This window comes from Erigeron canadensis, chromosome 3 (assembly GCF_010389155.1).
Source record: "Erigeron canadensis isolate Cc75 chromosome 3, C_canadensis_v1, whole genome shotgun sequence".
NCBI classification, from domain to species: domain Eukaryota; kingdom Viridiplantae; phylum Streptophyta; class Magnoliopsida; order Asterales; family Asteraceae; genus Erigeron; species Erigeron canadensis.
In genome coordinates, this window is record NC_057763.1 from 36802829 (window position 1) to 36823073 (window position 20245).

Here is a 20245-nt window from a genome sequence, read left to right on the forward strand (position 1 = left end):
TGTTTTTTTACTAGTTTTTGGTTCGAAGAGTATGAATATTTTATAAGTTATATTTTGTTTAACAAGTATATCTTCTTGTGTTATCTAGCTCATAGGCATGATAATTAAACCCTTTACATTTTTTTTTGTCTTTTACTTCTTTGTGACTGAAGTCTTTTTTGAACCAGTCTCTCTGCCTTTAGGTAGAAGTGAGATCGTCTAGAGTTACCTTCTCCATATTTTCCGTTTAGGATCGAGTCTTGTTCTTGTTTTTCTTCCTTTTTAACAAGTTTTTGGTTCAAGGAAATATGTTAAAACACAAGGGCAAAAACGTCAAAGGAAGAAAAAAAAAACAAGAACTAGGGTAAAGGTATATCTTTCCATCAATTCGCCCACCATCACTTTCTATTCTATCTTATATATATAAATCTCACGAAACACACGCATCTCTTTTCTTTCCTCAACTCCACGGCGTCGATCCGAGGAGTTTGAGAAAACCCTAATTCACTCTCTTTTACACTTTCAATCTCTCTCTCTTTTTTTCCCACCACAATCAATCAGGTACGCATATATGTATATATCTTTTTAGCTCTTTTTTGTTTGTCTGTGTAAGTAAATAGATGTTAATGTTTTAATTTTTTCCTTTTTTAATATAAAGTGTTGCTTATAGTTTGTTATTGTTATATTATATTTTGAGATTCAGGTCTTTAGACTGATGACAATATCAGCTGGCTAATTAATTAAGAAATTAGCATTCTGAACGTACCACAAAAATCGTATAAATTTATTTAATAATAATAATAGTAATTTGTTTGTGAAATAATGACGGATTATGTTTTTGTTATACATACTACAAAAGTATATAAATTTGTAGGTAAATATTATATGGACATTATATTTTTGGAGATATGTATGTATTGTTTGCTGAATGATGGATATTGGAGGCTTCATCTGTGTTATGATTTGTTAAATCTGTGAGCTTTCTTCAAAAAAATGTTTTTTGTGCTCTTTAACGGTGTGTGGAAATTAGACATTTCTTTAGTATAAGGTGGAACTTAAAAACCTTTTGTTAGTATACTAAGAGTATGGAGCCACATTGTGCTTAACGTGGTCACTACTACCATTAGCGAGCTAAAGGAAGAAGCTTTATGCATCTAGTTATGTTATAAGGAAATCTATTTTTAACCCTTTTGGCCTATACGGATTGGATGAAAGTATGTGCTTACCATTTATCATTAATATATAGTTTACTGGATGTTGTGGTTGGTGACTATGCTCATAGCTTCAGTAATTAATTTGTCCGTAGAAGTTGTTGGTTTCTTTTTTGTGGCCTAAGTTAACCTTTAACATTATTTTAAATCAGTTTTGAGTAATGTCATAGATAGTATTGGCAACCTTTTAGTGTAAATTTAAACTTGGAAATATGTGCCAAGATTGAAAAGGGGGTGGTTTGTGTTTCTTGGGTTGATTGTTTTTATTTCTTTGCAGTCATGGCAGGTGTTGCACCAGAAGGGTCCCAATTTGATTACCGACAATTTGACTCCAAAATGAGCGAGTAAGTTTTGTTTATCGAGTTTTTCAATTTGACTGTACACTTGGTATTCATTTGATGTGCTTTATTTAAGTTGGGTGTCCAGCATTTAAGGTGATGCATTTTAATTAACCATGCAGACTTTCAGCTGATGAAGACTTCTTCCGGTCATATGATGAGATCCATGAAAGCTTTGATGCCATGGGTCTACAAGAAAATCTATTGAGGGGCATTTATGCATATGGTAGGTCTGCTATTGCAACTTTATTTAGATTTATAATGTAGTTGCAATGAATTATCTCAACTTCTTGTTCAGTTTTGAAGGATGACTTGTGTTGATGTAGGTTTTGAGAAACCATCAGCCATCCAACAGAGGGGTATTGTTCCTTTTACCAAGGGTCTTGATGTAATTCAGCAAGCACAATCTGGGACAGGAAAGACTGCCACTTTCTGTTCTGGTATTCTTCAACAACTCAACTATAATGCAGTAGAATGTCAAGCTTTAGTTCTAGCACCAACTCGTGAGTTGGCACAGCAAATTGAGAAAGTCATGCGAGCTCTTGGTGACTACCTTGGCGTAAAGGTTCATGCTTGTGTGGGTGGGACCAGTGTTCGTGAGGACCAGCGTATTCTCTCAGCTGGGGTTCATGTCGTTGTTGGTACTCCTGGGCGTGTGTTTGACATGTTGCGAAGGGAGTCCCTTCGATCTGATCACATAAAAATGTTTGTATTGGATGAGGCTGATGAGATGCTTTCAAGAGGTTTCAAGGACCAGGTTCTTGAATTTACTTTCATCTGTTTGTATTGTCAATTTACTTTTGAGGTTGCATAATGTCTGCATTTGGATGGTTGGGTAAGATGCATACCCAAGGATATGAACTGGGTTTGGCTCGAAAGGTTTTCTGTGAAGTTTTGAAAACATACTGTTTATAGTTACATATATGATTTCAAATTAAACTTTCGGCAGAGGCTTCAAACAGGTTCTCTTTGAAGCCAACTTGTTTATTTACCTGCTTGACATTTTATAAATAAAATATATGTTAATTGCCACATTAATGTTACTCTTAGCATATCGTCAATTTACGAATAAGGTGGCAGAATGGGTGGATTAATGGATGCTTTTTGTTCAGCTCATATAATTATATCAGGTTATTTTAACCTGTATTATTCTGTGGAAGAATTACCAAATAGTTGTTGTGAAATATGATTCTAAATATTATCTCAACTTAAATATCAGTTTAGTATTAAAACTACCATTCATGTATTTGGACCCATCTATCCTTGTTTTCTTTCTTTCTTTATTTGTTTCACAAACAAACATGGGTCGGTTTATCTCTCTATTTTATCTTATGATCTGATTTAGTATTTAACTTAACAAGTTATATTGTTCGTTCCAGATCTATGATATCTTCCAGCTGTTGCCTTCAAAGGTTCAAGTTGGGGTGTTCTCTGCAACAATGCCACCAGAGGCCCTTGAAATTACCCGAAAGTTTATGAACAAACCAGTGAGGATTCTCGTCAAGCGTGATGAGCTCACCTTGGAAGGTATCAAGCAGTTCTATGTTAATGTAGAAAAAGAGGATTGGAAGCTCGAGACCCTCTGTGATCTTTACGAGACTTTAGCAATCACCCAAAGTGTCATTTTTGTGAACACCCGAAGGAAGGTTGACTGGTTAACCGACAAAATGAGAAGCCGTGACCACACTGTCTCAGCCACACACGGTGACATGGACCAGAACACGCGAGACATCATCATGCGTGAGTTTCGATCTGGTTCATCTCGTGTTCTCATCACCACTGATCTGCTGGCACGTGGTATCGATGTCCAGCAAGTCTCACTTGTCATAAACTACGATCTTCCTACCCAGCCCGAAAACTACCTTCATCGTATTGGTCGTAGTGGACGATTTGGAAGAAAGGGTGTGGCTATTAACTTTGTGACGTTGGATGATGAGAAGATGCTTGGCGATATCCAGAAGTTTTACAGTGTGACCGTTGAGGAGCTTCCATCGAATGTTGCCGATCTCATCTGATCTAATTTGAAAGATTTGGCTCGTTTCCGTGTCTTCAGTTTTGAAACTGATTGTTACTTTTGCTTTGTTTTAAGTTATTGAAAGATCTTTGGAGTTCATCTTTGATACTAGTATTTGCAACCATGTTTGTACTGTTTAATTATCTTGGATTGTATGAAATAGGTATTTGTTTGAATTCCATCTTTCAGTATGCTTGCAATTTTGATCGAACTTTAGACATGTATGTTCTAAAATTACTTATTGATTATTGGTACTACAAAATCTTGACAATCACATTCTGTTTTGGTGTTGTATTGTTTATTTGTTCATGTGGTGGTCCATGTTCAGTTCCAGGTAAAAGCTATTTAGACAGGGTTCATTATTGCAATGTGAAGGTTAAAACGAGCATAGTTTATCAATAATTTGTTACTACGCAAAAAGTCTACATATTCGTTGCTAAATGTAGCCCATGCCCTTTAGGGCTATATATGAATAAAACGAGTATTGTACCTTATTCATAGCCCTTATGCGAGCTTTAAAAAGCGAAGTCTACAATAAAATATTCTACATCAAGAAATTACAGCGTGTCCAGCATCTTCAAATTATACATTGTACCGAGGCTAAGTACAAAATACATTCATTAAGGGATGCTTGGATGCACATTTTGTAACTGATTGTGTAGTGGTTTGATGGGCTGAAGTATTAATACTCATTCGTGATGTTGTTGTCTTGAAAGTTTATTAAGCTGTTGAGAAGCTAAGGGTATGCGAGTTGTTTTGCTTAACCATTTGATACAGTTTTATTGCAGTTAGTGTGAAACTGGTTATTTTGATCTCATGTAGTTAGAAATCATAAGCATCATCTGACATTACAAACTATCTATTTTTCATTTTCCAGCTCTTCCTGCAAAGATTTAATATGAGGTATTCACTACCAAATCACCTCTTGCAGCACTAGTCATCTCAAGAAATCTTATAAACTCATTGCAAGGTGTTACAGCAGTTTCCTAGGCCAATGTAGAAAAGGAAGAATGGAAGCTCGACACTTCGTGATCTCTTCAAAAATCTAGCCATCACTGGGACCGATAAATTTTGTGACCGAGAAAAAAGTAACTGTAAGTAACTGCTCAGTGCCGCGGGTTTTGAGCCCCAATACCTCGACGGTGTATGAGAGAGGTTAAGATGTAGGCAGACCTTACCTCTACCTAAGTAGAGAGGCTGCTTCCAGTTTCTACCTAAATGGTAGAAAAGGCCCTCCAACCTTTGCATGGGATGAGGATCGAACCCATGACCTCTGTCTCCAGAGGCAAGGGTATTTACCACTGATCCAACCATGCTGCTTCTTGTGACTGAGAAGATGATATGTTATTCGACATCCATAAGCTTTACGTTGTGAATGCTGAGGAGCTGTTATCAAAAGTTGTTGATCTCTTATATAATTATAGTTTCATTTTAATTCCGAGCTAATTATATAATTAACTTTGTCATGGTTTTCAGAGATCTCTAAAAAACCATTCTACTTGATTTTGTTTTGTAAATAAGCCTACAGAGCTTAAACATTTATAATCAAACTTCCATATCTATCGGATACATAAACAGAGCCAAGCCAATTAGAAAGCTTACATATAGCCAAAAAAATAAATTAAACTCATATTAAGATTTCTACTATGAAAAAGAAACGGTAACAGAGATTAATCATAAAAGCTACAGATTTACAGTTCAGTATGTCTGTCATCAGCTATCACAAATTCACAATTAAGTACTATCAAGACGAAACTTCCCTCTTAAAGGTGCTCATTTGGAAGACCATGGGCTATGGCCTATGGGGTGGGTGGGTGATTTTCTTGTCTTAAGAAAAAAGATTGTACAATTTACAAGATATCTGAGTCCCTTACGGATAGTTAACGAATCCTTTCTTCGTCTTCAAAATTTAGATTCTCCATACCTTTGAGAGTGGTTTCATACTTCTTTGCTGTAGCTACGGTCCTGTTTCTAGGATCAGAGGATCCAGCTTGTGGTGAACTTTTCTGTCTGGTCTCGTCAATACGTGAACGACCTGTGGGGTCCACATCATTACCTCGTCTCATCGACCCACTTGCTCTCCCACCAAACCCAGAGCTTGACATCTATGGCATTACAGTCAAAAATGCATATTGGGCAATGTCAATTACATGTGCATATATGAAAAGGGGAAAACAAGATTACGTCGTTAATATTGTAGACATAACTTTTAAATCAGCACTCGTATTGCAACAGAGCACTATTTACCTATAAATCTATAATAACCGAACAGGAAAGTGATTAAAATAATAGAATATGCTATTGAAAATTCCCTTTCTACTAAACGAGATTTGATTCCTTCCCTGGTCACACGCATGCCTACTTGAGTACCAGGTCAAAGGGGAGGGATTAAACGTTCATGAAAAAAAAAAGAAGCAGAAAATGATATGTTTTGATAGAATATAGTAGAGGTCGCCTCATATGTATTACTCATATAATGCTTAGAATGTACTGATCGTTTTCTTTAAACTTGTACTATTGCTATGGTATTAATATGGATGTAATCATTTTTAATGCATAAATTGTTTAAAATAGTGAAGAAAAAGTATTAGCGGGTCTGTGCAACCCAAACTGGGCCTTTTTGACCTGTATACAAAAATGACCATTTATGACCTGTCACCCAACCTGCCTATTTCTCCAGATTTACACATATCAAGCAATAAGAAATTGAGTTTACACACACAAACACATACACTTGCATTATAAGCACAATTCAAAGAACCCACCATGGCATCCGTGCTGATTGCTGCATCGTTAGCAACAGGACTCTTCTCCTTAGCTAGACTGCCAGAGTTTGTGATTTGTGCTGAATTTCTCCGACGAGAAGGGTCCAGTGAAGACAAGCCAGTCTGTTTCCCACTTTCCTCACCTAAAACAGATGACAGATCCAAGTTAACTACATCCGGCCCCAAGAATTTACTAAATTGACAGTTCTCCCCAATAATCTACAACATTAATAGCTCAATATTTATAAACAAATGTATCCCTGAAGTAGAAAACTATAACCTACATAGAAATTTTACCTGGCCTATCACCATTCGGAATAACAGGGGGGGTCCCAGAACTCGGCCCGGCACCGACACCCTAACAGATAGGACAATAGGCTTACTTTTTTAATTCTGGAAAAAAAGCGCATGAAGCAAAAAATTTATGATACTTACAAGACCACGGGTAGGAGGAGCTGCAATTTGTGACTGCTGATACTTCAAAATCGTCCAATCAAAAACGTAATCAAACTGAAACCCTATACAAAAAAGAAATTAAGAAAGGCTGATATACTATTATCTGTATCTAAGTAGGGCAATCTAAGCCCAAAAATACTTTTATAATCGCAAATAAGTCAACAAAAAAAAAAGTAACCCAACAGAGAAACAGCTCAAATGGGTCAAACAAGTATAAGGTTACCCAAAATATATTGAGATACATACAACTCCAAAATGTTTCGATTCAAATATTGGTTAATATTAGTATATATGATTGTAAGCACGCTGCTTTTTAAACTTAAAGAACACATTTGTGAAGAATACAAAAAGCAGTTGTTCAAGGAATCACATTACATTTTGAATGAGTTATTCCATTCATGGTGGTCAACCAAACACATGATTAACATTGTAATGAAATGACTTCCACTCCTGGAGTCATTCCATGCAACCAAACACAACCTCACTATTCATATTTTGTTTAGAAAGATGGTCAAGAATGTGTCTGCTGGTCAACTGAAGTCAGCTGGTCCATGTTGACACATACCAGAAAATTTCATGTTTTAAGTTTTAACCGGAACATGTTACCCAGGCGGCCAGGTCCACCCATGTTGCCACCTTAAAATATGTTATGGGCTGGGGAAAGTACAAACCTTCACGGATAAAGAGGTCGCGGAATATTCTCTTCAGATAGGCATAGTCCGGTTTGTCCTCAAACCGTAGTGAACGGCAGTAATGAAAGTATGATGCAAACTCAGTTGGATAACCACGACACAAGGCCTGAGCGAAAGTGAGAAAAATTATTACCCGTGCATTATAGACAAAGAGAGGAAGACAACTAATCTCGTATTTCACTTCTTATTTTCTCAATTGAGAGGTGAAATACCTCAATTGATGTAGAAACTTTCTTCTCGCTAATTTTCTCATATTTCTGTTTCTTATTTCCGGCTTTCAGCCCTTGCCAAGGAAGGCTGGTAATAAAACACAGATATCATTTGACTGATGTAGAGAGGAGAGGTCTAAGAATGGAAAAGTAATTAATTGTGTTTTACCTTCCTCTTAAGAAATACATGAGAACATATCCAAGAGACTCTAAATCATCCCTCCTGCTTTGTTCTACACGTTCCAGCAACAAAAGCATACACAAGTCAAAATTCACATGACAGCATCTTCCAGCATAAGAGTGGAATATTTCATGCATAGGTAGCAATGCATACCGATCCCAAGATGAGTATTCATGCTTGCATATCTAGCAGTCCCAGTCAAGTTTTTGTTCTCCCTGCAAAATAAGTAAGCTAATGTTTGAACATACGTATGCCATTGATAAGTATAATACATGCAAATAACATATGTATAATAGATGCACATATCCTAACATACATAAACCAACATGGAGATGAAAACATTTACTAATGTACCTTAACTATATGAAAAAGGTGAAAACCATGAAGAAGTTGTTAAACATTCACCTGTATGGAATGTGCTGGTGAGTTGTAGTATCCCTGTATTTCTTGACTAGACCAAAGTCAATAATGTAAACCTGCATAACCACAAAAGGAAAATAACTAAATAATCTTAATCAAGGCTCCATATTGCTAGAAAGCTAAATGACCAATATATGTTACCTGATTTGCACGGCGTCCCAAACCCATTAGAAAATTGTCTGGCTTAATATCACGATGTAGAAATGATTTGGAATGAACAAATTCAATTCGATTGATCTGAAAAGATTATCACCAGATAGTCATTAGATGTAGAGGTTAAAACAAGATACATATAACAAAGAATTAGTAACTAGCTAACCATTTGATCTGCAAGCATTAGAACTGTTTTCAGGGAGAGTTTCCTGCTGCAGAAATTGAACAAATCTTCAAGACTGGGCCCAAGCAAATCCATCACCAGAACATTATAATCTCCCTCCACGCCAAACCATCTCACGTTTGGAATACCAGCTAGAATAGCACCATGGTGCAATTAGTAAGTTGACTCAGTTACAGGAAAACGAATTCTTAAATTTATAATGAAAAAAAAATTTAGCTCCTTACTTCCTCCCTGTAGAATTCTGTACAACTTGGACTCATACAGTAGTTGTGGATGTTTTGTCTTGACATTTTCCTGGCAACCATTACAAATTGTAAGAGGAAAGAAGGTGACACAAACCAATACAAAGTATTTAGTAACTAAGGTATCACTACGTGACAGCTACACAATCTTGAAATGCAGAACCTTAGTCATACTTAAATTAGAAAACTAGTACAGGATATACAATGTACGCTATTTTAAAGTTGATTGTTCGCACCAGCAATCAACTTTTAGGTAGTTTTCATTTTACAAGGTAACTTCCTCCAGACTTTCTAGGTGACTTAGGGCCTTCATGTGTAATTTTTCGAAGCTGCTTTTAGGTATGGGTATAGAGATACATATATTAATTTAGTTATAAGTGTCATAGTGCAACTTGTGCATAGACCAATACATACCCTTATCTTCTTATATATGTTTCTTATGGTTATATCTCTTGTTCTTTTTCCTTCCACTACACATTAATGCACCATTCACGTAGCTAAGTTATCAAAAAAGAGTGGCACTATGTGCTGTATGTATCCCACATTAACGCACTTCGTTTTCCACTATTCAGAATTTCAGATAAGGTGCCACCATTAAACTTAACATACTAACCTTAACTACGCATACATGATCACTTCAAATATGAATAAAATCCTCCCTGTTTTATGAAACCGGATACACATTCTCATTTGCATAGTATCTAAAAAGACATAACTTTTTACATTAACCCTACTTTATATAACCAAGATTTATGGCAACACTCAATTACTACTAAATTTTACCTAATTAAAATATCCCAATACCTACACAATTCATTAATCTTTCAAATAATAAATAAATAACCACTAAAAACCAACATTCAATAGTTAAACTTTAAACAAATTGATCAACAAATAATAACATTATCTGAAGAAAAAAAAAGTCCTAAAATTTACAACAATTATATATAAAAAAAAAAAAAAAAAACTCACAAGCTTAATTGCAACTTCTTCATTCGTCTGAACATTAGTACCTAAAATAACATAAAAAAAAAACTTCAATAAAACCAAATCAATTCAAAAAGATTAATCAGGAATTGACATTATATGACATCATAGATTCTGGGCATTTTTGAAATTAGAAACGATATACCAAAAAAGTGGGGAAAAAAAGAATGATTACAGACCTAAATAGATCTCACCAAAGGATCCACTGCCAATTTTCCGACCTAAACGAAATTTATTACCAACACGAGGTTCCATATATATAATCTTTTTATTAAAAAAATGAAAAAGATACAATTTTCTTTACCAAAAAAAAAAAGATACAATTTTGAAAAATGGGTATGATAGAAAATTGTCAAGAGTGAAATGGGTTTGAAGGAAATTTGGAAAAGGATTAAAATGAGAAAGAAAGAGAGAGAGTAGCACAAGTATCGTTTTCTAACTACCGGAGTAGTTAGAAAATAGAAAAGGTCTTACACGCGTTGTAGTTGTGGTTGTTAAAAGTGAGAACCGAAAGTGGGTCAGTGTTGTTGAAGTTGAACCGAGATGGATAATAGATACCTTCTGAATTAAAGGCCGGTGTGTGTCAGTATAGTCAACTGTCTTATTAAATTATTAAATTAACTGATGATAAAAGAAAAGGTACGTTTTAAACATGATTATATTTTTCTCCATTAGTCCTTCCTTATAACACTTACTTCTAACACTATTCATCAAACTTATAGACACACCAAAAACGCCATCTCCTTATAACTTTACTTCTAACACTATTTATCCATTATTTTATTATAATTAAAACGCATTACAATACTTAAAAATAAAACATAAAACACATTACAAATTCTTAAAAATAAAACATTAAACACATTAACCTAAAAATTAAACCTAAGAATTAAAACACATTAAACTAAATATACAAACTAAACCTAGATATGCTTAAAATGTGACCTGTAGGGTAGTCCTGATCTGCTCCAACTCGTCTTCATCTATGCCGGTGGGAATCGGCTGCTGCAGAAGCTTAAACGCCGCCCTAACCTGTTTTCGGAAACGATCATCTTGTCTCATCTTCCGTTCCACTTCTATTTTCTTCCTATCCTCATCAATTTTTCTCATCTGCTCTTGTTGCAGAAAGAGCATTTGATCAAGCTTGCTTAAGGCCTATTCTGACCCACTCGAACCACCACGGCTAGAAGTGGCATCTGAATCACTTGACATTTTCCAACTAACATTACGACCCGGTGGTCTCCGAATTGGGTCATCCTTAAACAACCGGTCTATCGCCACATCCGGCTCCATACTCGATTGCCCCAAATCAACATAATCACCCAAATCAGCATAATCACCTATGCCTCGTTTGGCAACACTATGTTCTTGCCAAAAGGCGGGACAATCTTTCAGCACCTCGTAGCACGCCTCATACTGAAACTGGGGCGGTCCATGAACCTTCAAATACTGTTGATGAGCGGCATTTTACACTTGTCTCTTATTTGCACTGCTCTGTCGTCCCTGCTCTTACATCTTCTTCAAGATTGCTCCAAACTTCTTAGTAGTACTCTTGATCTTGTTCCATTTCCCTTGTAGATGACTCTTGTTTCGCTCTCCGATTGGGGGGGTCCTCATTGAACCATTCGATCACTTTACGCTAAAACATTGTCTCATCTTGGCTAATACCAACAATGAAGTCTAGTGAAGCATGTGTCCACGCCTTAGACAACAAAAACGCCTCGTCCATGAACCACTTCGCCTTCTCCGCTGCATCAACCCTTTTTTTTTGTCACTCGTTTGAGCGGTGCAAAAACTTCTTGGACTTCTTCTTCCTCTGCAGTGGCGACACTAGTTCGTGAATGTTGAGAAAAAGTCTCACATACTGGTCTCAGGTAGGATTGATTCACAGCAGCAATTTCACGAAATTGTTGCGTCAACATGAACTGTTGAAACTGTTCGTTAACTGTGGGCAAACCTAACAAGTTCGAAAATGATTAGTTCATCAAACCAAAGCTGCTAGAGGTCCCCACCATATTAGACGACGACATGGAGAGGGGAGATCCCACTGGTGGAAGAGGTTCCAAACCTAGAAGTGCATCAAAATCAACGAGAGTGTGTTGGTATTGGTATTGGTTTTGGTTTGGAAGGTTTTTGTTGATTCTCCTACGCATTTTGATTGATGAAATGTTGAGAGAAAGATGTGTTTTTGAGTAAGAAATTAAAAGATGGAAGTAAAATGTGAAGAAATGGTGGTAAAATGTGAATAAGGGGTGTTGTTTAAATAGGAAAACAAAATAAAATAAAATAAAAAATAAAGAGGAGCGGGTCTTTGAAACTAGTTGTTGGTAGTTTTCAAAAAAAAATGTTTTTTTTTAGTTATGTACCATTAATACTGATTCGGGCCCCACATGAACTCAAATTGGTGCGTCTAACTTCCGAACAAAGCACCAGACGCCGTCCTAGACACGCCTGGTGCTACTTGCGTCTGAACCGTTGGCTGCTTTTGAAGTGCTTTCGACGGAGGTTCGACACTATAAGCATGGGCCTTATGTCTTCAAAATGAAGTGACCCACAATAAGACTTTTGTTTCGTCTTAAGTTATATTTGAAGAAATTCATTATTTGACATATCTTTAGATCTTGAATATAGCAAACAAGGTGGGGTATGACTGGGATAAATGATGTAATAGGCGTAAAATCATCCAGGCCATTATGAGTTTAATAGTGTATTTTAATTTTTGATGTTGTAATCTTTTTTATTGTACTTTGTTTTGTTGCTAGCTCTTTTCTAGTTTTGATTTATAAATAATACATCATCTTTGTTGTTAAAAAAAATGATATCTTTTATAGTTTAAAATTATGTATCCTTGCTAGTTTTGATTTATAAATAATACATCATCTTTGTTATTTAAGAAGCTTTTAGTTTAAAATAAAAAGATAAAGTTTCTGAAAAGCTTTCGAAAAGCTTGTGTCAAACATAGCCAAAGTTAACCTGATTTTTTTTTAGTCAAACATAAAGTTAATTAAATGTTAAAATAAATCAAAAGTTACAGGGAAAATAAAAGTATGGTAAAAGATTAGAGACAAAATTACAAAATCTTAAAAACTAAAATTAAAAGATTTTATAACGTGAAAGAACTTAATATCTAAAAGCAAAATTAGAAAGCCGGAAGTGTGTAAAGTTTTCTTTTTCAACGGCCAACTAAACATTTTATAAAATGAATTTCATCTGGGATAACTTTACGGCTAAATGCTCCGTGCCATCGAAAATTTTTGTTATGAATAGATTTTTCCTATTAGAATAATAAAATTCATATAGGTAAAACGGGAACTGAAAATATTATGTTTTTAACCTTTCATGGTAAAATTATTAGTTAATGTTATAACGTATATGATAGTTATTAAGTCAAAGAGTATATTGTTAGTTTTTGTATTCTAAAAAGAATAAATTTAAATCCATATCAATATGTTAGTAATAGATATTTTCCCAAAAAAGATAGAAAATACTAGTCCGCTTAATTCTTAAAACATGTAAGGTTGGTACAACTTAACAAATGAAACAATATATAAGTGTTTGAGTCATCATCATCTTGCTCACCGTTCATACCAAATTACCAAATATGATTTTAAATACATACTTTACAACTAATTGTCTGCTAAATTTTTGTTCACCAAAGTAGAAAAGAATACAATGAATGTCAAAGACTATAATACATATGTAATTAGCAGTATTAAATATATGGAAATGGTTTTGGTACTAGTCATTGCTCAATTTAATATATGAAAAAGGAAAATGAATAATCCAATTAAAAATATTAGCTAAATTCTCCTAATAATGATAATAATAGGGCTGCTTTTGGCATTGTTATTTTTAACTCCTTACGGTGAAACCCCTTGTGCAATACAAGTTCTTTGGATGATGGCCTAATTGTATTCTACAATCGGACTCTCATTGTCATCCACAAAAACAAATCCACCATGAAACTTGGCTGTTCTTGCGACACATAATTAGAAATGATAGCTATATATGTGCAGCCTAGAGATGCACACAAAAACCAGTTTTTCAAAAATTGAGTCAAAAAACGAAATCAAACTTGGGTTTGACCAAAACCGGTTCGTTTTTTTGGAAAACCCGACGATTTGAAACTAGTTTCAGTTTTGGGTTTTAAAATCCAATAGACATTGGGATCTATATCGGGTCGGGTTCGACCAAAACCGGTTCGGTTTTTAGAAAACCTGACGGTTTGAAACCAGTTTCGGTTTTGGGTTTTAAAACCAGGTAGATACCGGGATCTAAATCGGGTTGGGTTCGGTTTTGGGGGCGGGAATAATCGATCCGCCTTTGACCAAAAGCCGGGTTCAACCCGGTTCGGGTTTGACCAAACCCGATTTCTAGATCCGTTGACCTAACCCGGTTCAGGCCGGGTGGCGAAAAATCGACTTTTGTGCATGGCTAGTGTAGCCTAATTAACGGCCTATAAAAGTAGAGCACTATGTTGTTTGTGTGGGCCCAGATAAGAAATGGGCTTTACATGCTTCGAAGGGTGTTGTACCGTCCCTATTACTTGATGGTCTAAAGTATTGACTTAAGTACATTCTAGTCATTTCAACTCTCTATAACTAGCACGGTACCCGCGTAATGCGGCGGTGATGGTTACGATGGTCTGGTGGTGTCGACAACAAGTGGTGATGGCGCGACTATTGGTGGTGGTGGTGGTGGCGGTGTCGAGTGGTGTAGGTTGATATAAATGTAATTGATGTAGAGATAATTAATCTAAAGGGGTAATGAGATATTTTAAAAGATAAGGGACCAATGGTGTAAGTTAATTCATTAAGGGTATAATGGTTATTTTGCATCTCTCTTTTTTTTAACTTTTCAACAAAGATGTATAATCTTTATTTAGTAGTATAGATTATGCAATAAGCCAGTAATAAAGGCAAAAGGTCACTCTCACTATAGTTGTTAAAAGCATTATTTAAACTAACCAGGTTGATTCGGCAAGTTGAACTGGTGATCGTCTGACCAAGTGAGACATCTATCTGTTTGTAACCGGTTTTTTATTTGAACGGTTTTTGGTTTGATATGGCTGGGTTCCTAGTTCAACATGATCGATTTCCATAACATCTTGTTGTAGATTCTAGTTGTTCACAAAAAAAAAAAAAAAAGTAAAAAGAAAGAAAAATCAAACTAATATGGTACCATCTTTAATTTGAAAGTGTTTTCATATTTAAATCCCGTTAAGTACATCTTCATATAGCCTTCATTCTCCGAATTAGGCCGCACATTTGAATAAAAAACAGGCCCTAAAACCTTATTCGTTTAATCTTTAATTACGAATCTGATCCCTTTAATTATGGAATCGTTCTTTATCCATTCTTTTCAATATTAAAAGATTGTCCTTGATAATTTTATTAATCAAAAGCCAAATAAAAAGGTACTTCTTGGCTCTTGTTATGAAAAGTTAGTATGCCGACATGCATGCGAAATCAATCAAGCCACTTTTGTTTATTCATTCAATTACAATTATATTATATATCAACTTGCTTTTATTCTTTACAAAGAAATTAAACAATCGACTTAAAAAACCCAACTGCCCAAAAAAAGCAGTGATAAAAAAACTGGGTACAACAGGATATTACATGTCACCTATATAGTAAAAAATGAACCAATAAGTCAACTTTTGTAGGTCATTTTCGAGTTAAAATAAACGAATGGATTCAGCGTTTTCTAACTCGATTAACTTAGCTAGCAGCAGCCATGGGAGTCCTTGGGCTAGGGAGTCCCATGTACGAAAGTCGTGGTGAGAGGCGGACCTTTGGGCTTGGTCTTGGTGATGGGATTGGCCCGTAATTCGCAAAGTTTGTTGGATGGACCCGAGGAGATAAGTTGACTTGTTCAAGGGCTCGAGATTGTAGCTCGACCGGGTAATCCCTAACACATCCAATACGTGGTCCGGTTCCTGATGACCATTTGCATGACAAACGGCTAGCCAAGTCATATTTGGCCGGGCTTGCCCTGACAATATCTAGTCCACGGGCTGAAACAGGTCTGCCCGCGTCAACGTTGGATGTACTTGTGACACGGGTAGGTGTACGGATAATATCAACAAGTCTTTGATGTGGGATAACAAGTGGTTTTGGCTTTAATTCGGGTCCTGTTTCTTGTTCAGTTTCAGCCACCTTAAACGAAAACCCGACGCTGACATCATCCTCATCAACAGAACATCTCTGCATTAAGAATTACAATCAGAAATCAGAACCCAAATTAAGTATGAAAGTTGTACAACCTTTATTTAAAGGCAAAAATAATAAATATATACCTTGACATTTGTAAGATCAACATGATTATCCTCTAAGAAAGAAATGAATTCCCTAAAGTTCTCTTCAGTTGGGAGATAGTGACCACTGTATGGCCATATAGCCTCTAGTATACCGCCGTGGGCGACTAGGCGCCCAGCGGCTGTGGTGGCGCCGCCAGCCAGAAAACTTGAATGTTGAAAAAGGCCCTTCTTTTTTTGGCCAACATACAAGTTCCTCGAGGTACTTAGGACAAAGATCCATTTGGAACCCTCAATGGTCTCCAAAAGCAACCCGGTCTGTCTAAAAACAAGCTTTCCATTTTCGACAATCACTTCATACGATTCCCTTTCGTTGGGTCCTAAATATATGATGCATTGACGTTGTAGATGCGGCCTTGGACACTTTTCAAGGTTTATTTCTTTGCCATCTCCAACATCCAACCTTTATAATATCAAGAAAAAAAAAAAAAAGTTAGCAAAACTTTATTTAAAAACTATAGAAGTCTTATGATGAAAATAGAAAAAATTGTAAACAGGTTCTTACCAGTAGAAGAAAGGCTGGCAGCTTTCACTTTCGAACCATAGGTCATAGTACATATGCAAGTTGTGGCCATAACGATGTCGTGGGTCGATCTGCAAGTCGAAAAAGGTTAGCAAATCATTAGACAAAATTAAAAGATCTTGAAATTTGCATACAACCAATCTACATATATATATATATATATATATATATTCAAGAAAGGGAATTGAAGGCTAATTTCGAGTAGTGCTTACAGCTTCAAGCCAATGTTGCAGAGCTAACTTTTGAGCCTTTTCATTCTTTGACAGCCCTTTTCCAACCTTAGCAACTCGAGTCCGGGCCCTAGCCCATCGTGAAACTGCAGTTTCGTGCTTCTCAACGTTGAAAAATGAAACCGAGCTTCTATCCAAAGCTGCAAAATCTAAAGCCTTCCACCTATAAATTAAAACATCATAAGCACATTTTAGTAAAACCAAACTTATATAATAAAGTCAAGACCAATAATGAAATATATAAATTTCGGGTTAGAACTAACCATAGTTCCTCAATAACAACAGCACAGTCCGCTAAATTTCTTCGTGTTCGATAACTCTTGTACATTTTCTGAACTGTGGTAGCTGCAGCATTGAGCTCACTAACGGGCCTGGGCGAAAAGAACACAACGGGTTCAGGGAGAAGGTTTGTTGAGCCCAAATGGCCCGTTTCAACATTCGTGCTTTCAGGTTCGGGCTTTCTTATATCTTGAACTAAGTTCTTGAATGAAAGGGTGGTTTCAAGCATTATCTTTAAGGGTTCACAGGTATTTAAACAGATTGAGTTCCTTCTTTTACTACTAGGACTAGAATAATCTTGTAAATCACTTAAACTCCTTGAGCTTATTTCGGGTTGTTCTGATTCGAGTTTCTTGAAACTATCTGATCTTAATCGATTTTCGAGGTTTTCAAGATCATAAGGTAGATCTAAAAAACCATGTTTCAAGATTACTTCCCAGGCTGATGATAATAGTGACAAGGATAAACCCATACCAGTTGAAAACTCTCCTGCAAAATGATGATCAAATTTACTTAATTATATTAGAACTTGCATGATTAAATTAACCATAACTTATTGTTTAGCATTAACATAAAGATGTCAAAATGATTTTGTAACATCATAAAGGACAAACTTTTTTCTGTTTTATTATTTACTGTCAAAGCATGCAATAATTAAACTATACAATCATCAATTATTGAACAAACACTAAAAACACACATCTCCTTTAGTTAAAATAAAAATCTTATCTTTATATTGAATCATTGAAAAAAAGAACACCACCCAAAAAATTTATAACAAAAAGATTCAAACCCATAAATTCAACAACAACGATACTCAATCCCGATAACCAGACTTGAAACTAAAAGTACTAACCTTTGAATCAAGATTCAAGCTTTTGTTTTGTCAACAACACTAGCTTGCTCTCTTATTTATTTATATTTGAATGTGAAAGTGGAGTTGAAGTTGTTTGTGTTTCTTGTTTGTAGTAGTATTGATAAGATGATTATGACAAATCTCACCTTCTCCTATTTATACAAGAACCTTTTGTGGAAAATAATTTAATACACGTCTTTGAATATTTTTAATTTTTACTTGTGTAGAAGATTGACCAAAATATTTTTATTTTTTTCCGAAAAAAAATATGGTTTGATTTTGATTTTGATTATATGAAATACGTGAAATCAAAATTCAAACCTAAGTTGTACGTTTTTGAGGATTCAAAGCTTGAGAATTTGGAATGTACTTTAAGGTTGTAGAAAAGCTTGCTTATTTATATGTGTATAGATTTTGAAGATTATAAATAAGTGTATATATTTGTGAGTATAGAAATGATGGTCAAAGAAGGAAGCTGGATATGGGGTTCCATGAAAACTCATAAAAACTATCAAGTTCAATGTGAGAGTATGGCAGCATCGGCATGCGTTTTAATATATTACTCATAATTAGTTTACGTATACTTAATTAATTTATTACTATAAAATATAAAATATAATATATATTGTGGATGGATATGATTCTTCTAAGCTGGATAATTAAGCAACATATCTATACTTTCTATATAAACAAACTATCTCTCCTCAAATTAAACACTTTACCTTTAAATTTTTTATTTTACCATTATAATTTACACTTTCCCAAACACTTTATTCCTGAACTTCCTAAAATACCCTTAGAAAAATCTTATGCATCTATGTATCTATTATTCATTTTTTAGAATAGAGATGTTTGTGCGTTTAGGTAATGGATATTGTGGTATGTTGATGTTTGCAGGTTGTTCACTATGTTTAGTCATGTAGATTGAAAGTATTTTTTTTTAATTTTATTTTAATCTTTATAACGCTGATTTGATAAGGGTTAGTTGATGTAAAATAACTTCCTAAAATACCCTTAGAAAAATCTTATGCATCTACGTATCTATCATTCATTTTTTGGAATAGAGATGTTTGTGCGTTTAGGTAATGGATATTGTGGTATGTTGATGTTTGCAGGATGTTCACTATGTATAGTCATGTAAATTGAAAGTAGTTTTTTTTTCAATTTTATTTTAATATTTATAACGTTTGTTTGATAAGGGTTAGTTGATGTAAAAGACAAGATCTCAGTTTAATTTCTATATTCGATTAAAATTATCAGCCGCATCACGTTTATTTCTATTCAATACAGCCCATTGTTTTTTGTTCATGATACCCCCACATTTAACCGCCTTTCTTTTTTCACAGATGCCGCTACAACGCGAGGGTATCCCTCTAGTTCTAATATATGGAAATTTATCTGAAGAACTTAAAAAATCATTTTCATCTATGTTAGTATATAATAAAATGAAGCGATATTCGTACCATAAAAAAATGATTTATTTATTATAATGTATAATTTTTGTAACATATTGTATAAGTCAGCAAAACAAATTTCTGTAAAAATACATCAATTGTGGTACAAATTGAAATATCAATTCCCTATAATAAACTTGAAAATAATTACTACATGGTAGCTTAATATACTCAAATCTTTTGATAATAAGTCTTAGATTAGAGTCTTACAAGATAAACATTTGTTAAGTAATTATTGCAAAACAATCATAAAAATACTTATGTTGCTACATTATATTTGTTCGATCTATCAATCCTTCTATTAGACCTCATACATTTACCGTTTTAGCTTAAACTGGGACTGATCTTTTTTATGCATCGGCAATTAGTAAAACGGTAAACTATTTCATAAAATAAAAATATGTACTTTTTTTTTTATGTTTTAAATAAATTTATCTAAACATATATAATAAATACTGGTCCTAATACCCATACTATGTACGGTAGTTATAAATATTGTGTTATAAAAAAAATTCAAATATGCCTCATACATAATTTGTGAATATGAAACAAATTATGCTTAAAGTAAACTGATGATCGAAACTAAATTATAATAAATAGTAATGATAAATATAATATATGTTTAGTTAAAGTTTTAGATTTACCTTAAATTTTTAAAATCACATCAAAATCAAAACTTGTAAGCATAGAAGATGACGAAAAATAGCCTTGTGATTTCGGATCATAAACTCAATACAATTTTATTAATGAGAA

At 34.6% G+C, this 20245-nt stretch overlaps 3 protein-coding genes across 3 annotated transcripts; 1 reads left to right on the top strand and 2 right to left on the bottom strand.

Moving 5' to 3' along the window:
* Positions 1–389: 389 nt before the first annotated feature.
* On the top strand, positions 390–3718 carry LOC122591195 (eukaryotic initiation factor 4A-10-like). Its single transcript, XM_043763417.1, has 5 exons — positions 390–540; positions 1468–1534; positions 1651–1754; positions 1855–2285; positions 2908–3718. The coding sequence occupies exons 2-5, from the start codon at positions 1470–1472 to the stop codon at positions 3541–3543; spliced, it is 1236 nt and encodes a 411-aa protein (XP_043619352.1). The 5' UTR covers positions 390–540; positions 1468–1469; the 3' UTR covers positions 3544–3718.
* Positions 3719–5189: 1471 nt separating this feature from the next.
* Positions 5190–10277, bottom strand: LOC122591263 (casein kinase 1-like protein 2). Its single transcript, XM_043763499.1, has 14 exons — positions 10011–10277; positions 9817–9857; positions 8827–8896; positions 8585–8733; positions 8407–8502; positions 8251–8321; positions 7999–8060; positions 7834–7897; positions 7668–7752; positions 7435–7561; positions 6743–6825; positions 6605–6665; positions 6308–6450; positions 5190–5647 (listed from the first exon to the last, which is right to left on the bottom strand). Exons 1-14 carry the CDS (start codon positions 10084–10086, stop codon positions 5423–5425), a joined length of 1353 nt encoding a protein of 450 aa, XP_043619434.1. The 5' UTR covers positions 10087–10277; the 3' UTR covers positions 5190–5422.
* Positions 10278–15299: 5022 nt separating this feature from the next.
* Positions 15300–18216, bottom strand: LOC122591194 (IQ domain-containing protein IQM1-like). The gene is made up of 6 exons (XM_043763416.1): positions 18039–18216; positions 17167–17671; positions 16886–17066; positions 16656–16744; positions 16133–16553; positions 15300–16040 (listed from the first exon to the last, which is right to left on the bottom strand). Exons 2-6 carry the CDS (start codon positions 17652–17654, stop codon positions 15555–15557), a joined length of 1665 nt encoding a protein of 554 aa, XP_043619351.1. The 5' UTR covers positions 17655–17671; positions 18039–18216; the 3' UTR covers positions 15300–15554.
* Between the last annotated feature and the right edge of the window lie 2029 nt (positions 18217–20245).

Bases quoted from the DNA above. Each gene is read 5' to 3' on its own strand.
- LOC122591263 (XM_043763499.1), bottom strand. From the start codon at position 10,086: ATGGAACCTCGTGTTGGTAATAAATTTCGTTTAGGTCGGAAAATTGGC. The intron at 7,753-7,833 runs GTAAAACACAAT...TTTTATTACCAG, and splicing joins ATGTATTTCTTAAGAGGAAG to CCTTCCTTGGCAAGGGCTGA. The intron at 5,648-6,307 runs GTGGGTTCTTTG...GTAATGCCATAG, and splicing joins CAATCAGCACGGATGCCATG to ATGTCAAGCTCTGGGTTTGG.
- LOC122591195 (XM_043763417.1), top strand. From the start codon at position 1,470: ATGGCAGGTGTTGCACCAGAAGGGTCCCAATTTGATTACCGACAATTT. The intron at 1,535-1,650 runs GTAAGTTTTGTT...TTAACCATGCAG, and splicing joins TTTGACTCCAAAATGAGCGA to ACTTTCAGCTGATGAAGACT. The intron at 2,286-2,907 runs GTTCTTGAATTT...TGTTCGTTCCAG, and splicing joins CAAGAGGTTTCAAGGACCAG to ATCTATGATATCTTCCAGCT.
- LOC122591194 (XM_043763416.1), bottom strand. From the start codon at position 17,654: ATGGGTTTATCCTTGTCACTATTATCATCAGCCTGGGAAGTAATCTTG. The intron at 16,554-16,655 runs GTAAGAACCTGT...GATATTATAAAG, and splicing joins TGCCAGCCTTTCTTCTACTG to GTTGGATGTTGGAGATGGCA. The intron at 16,041-16,132 runs GTATATATTTAT...TTCTTAATGCAG, and splicing joins TTGATCTTACAAATGTCAAG to AGATGTTCTGTTGATGAGGA.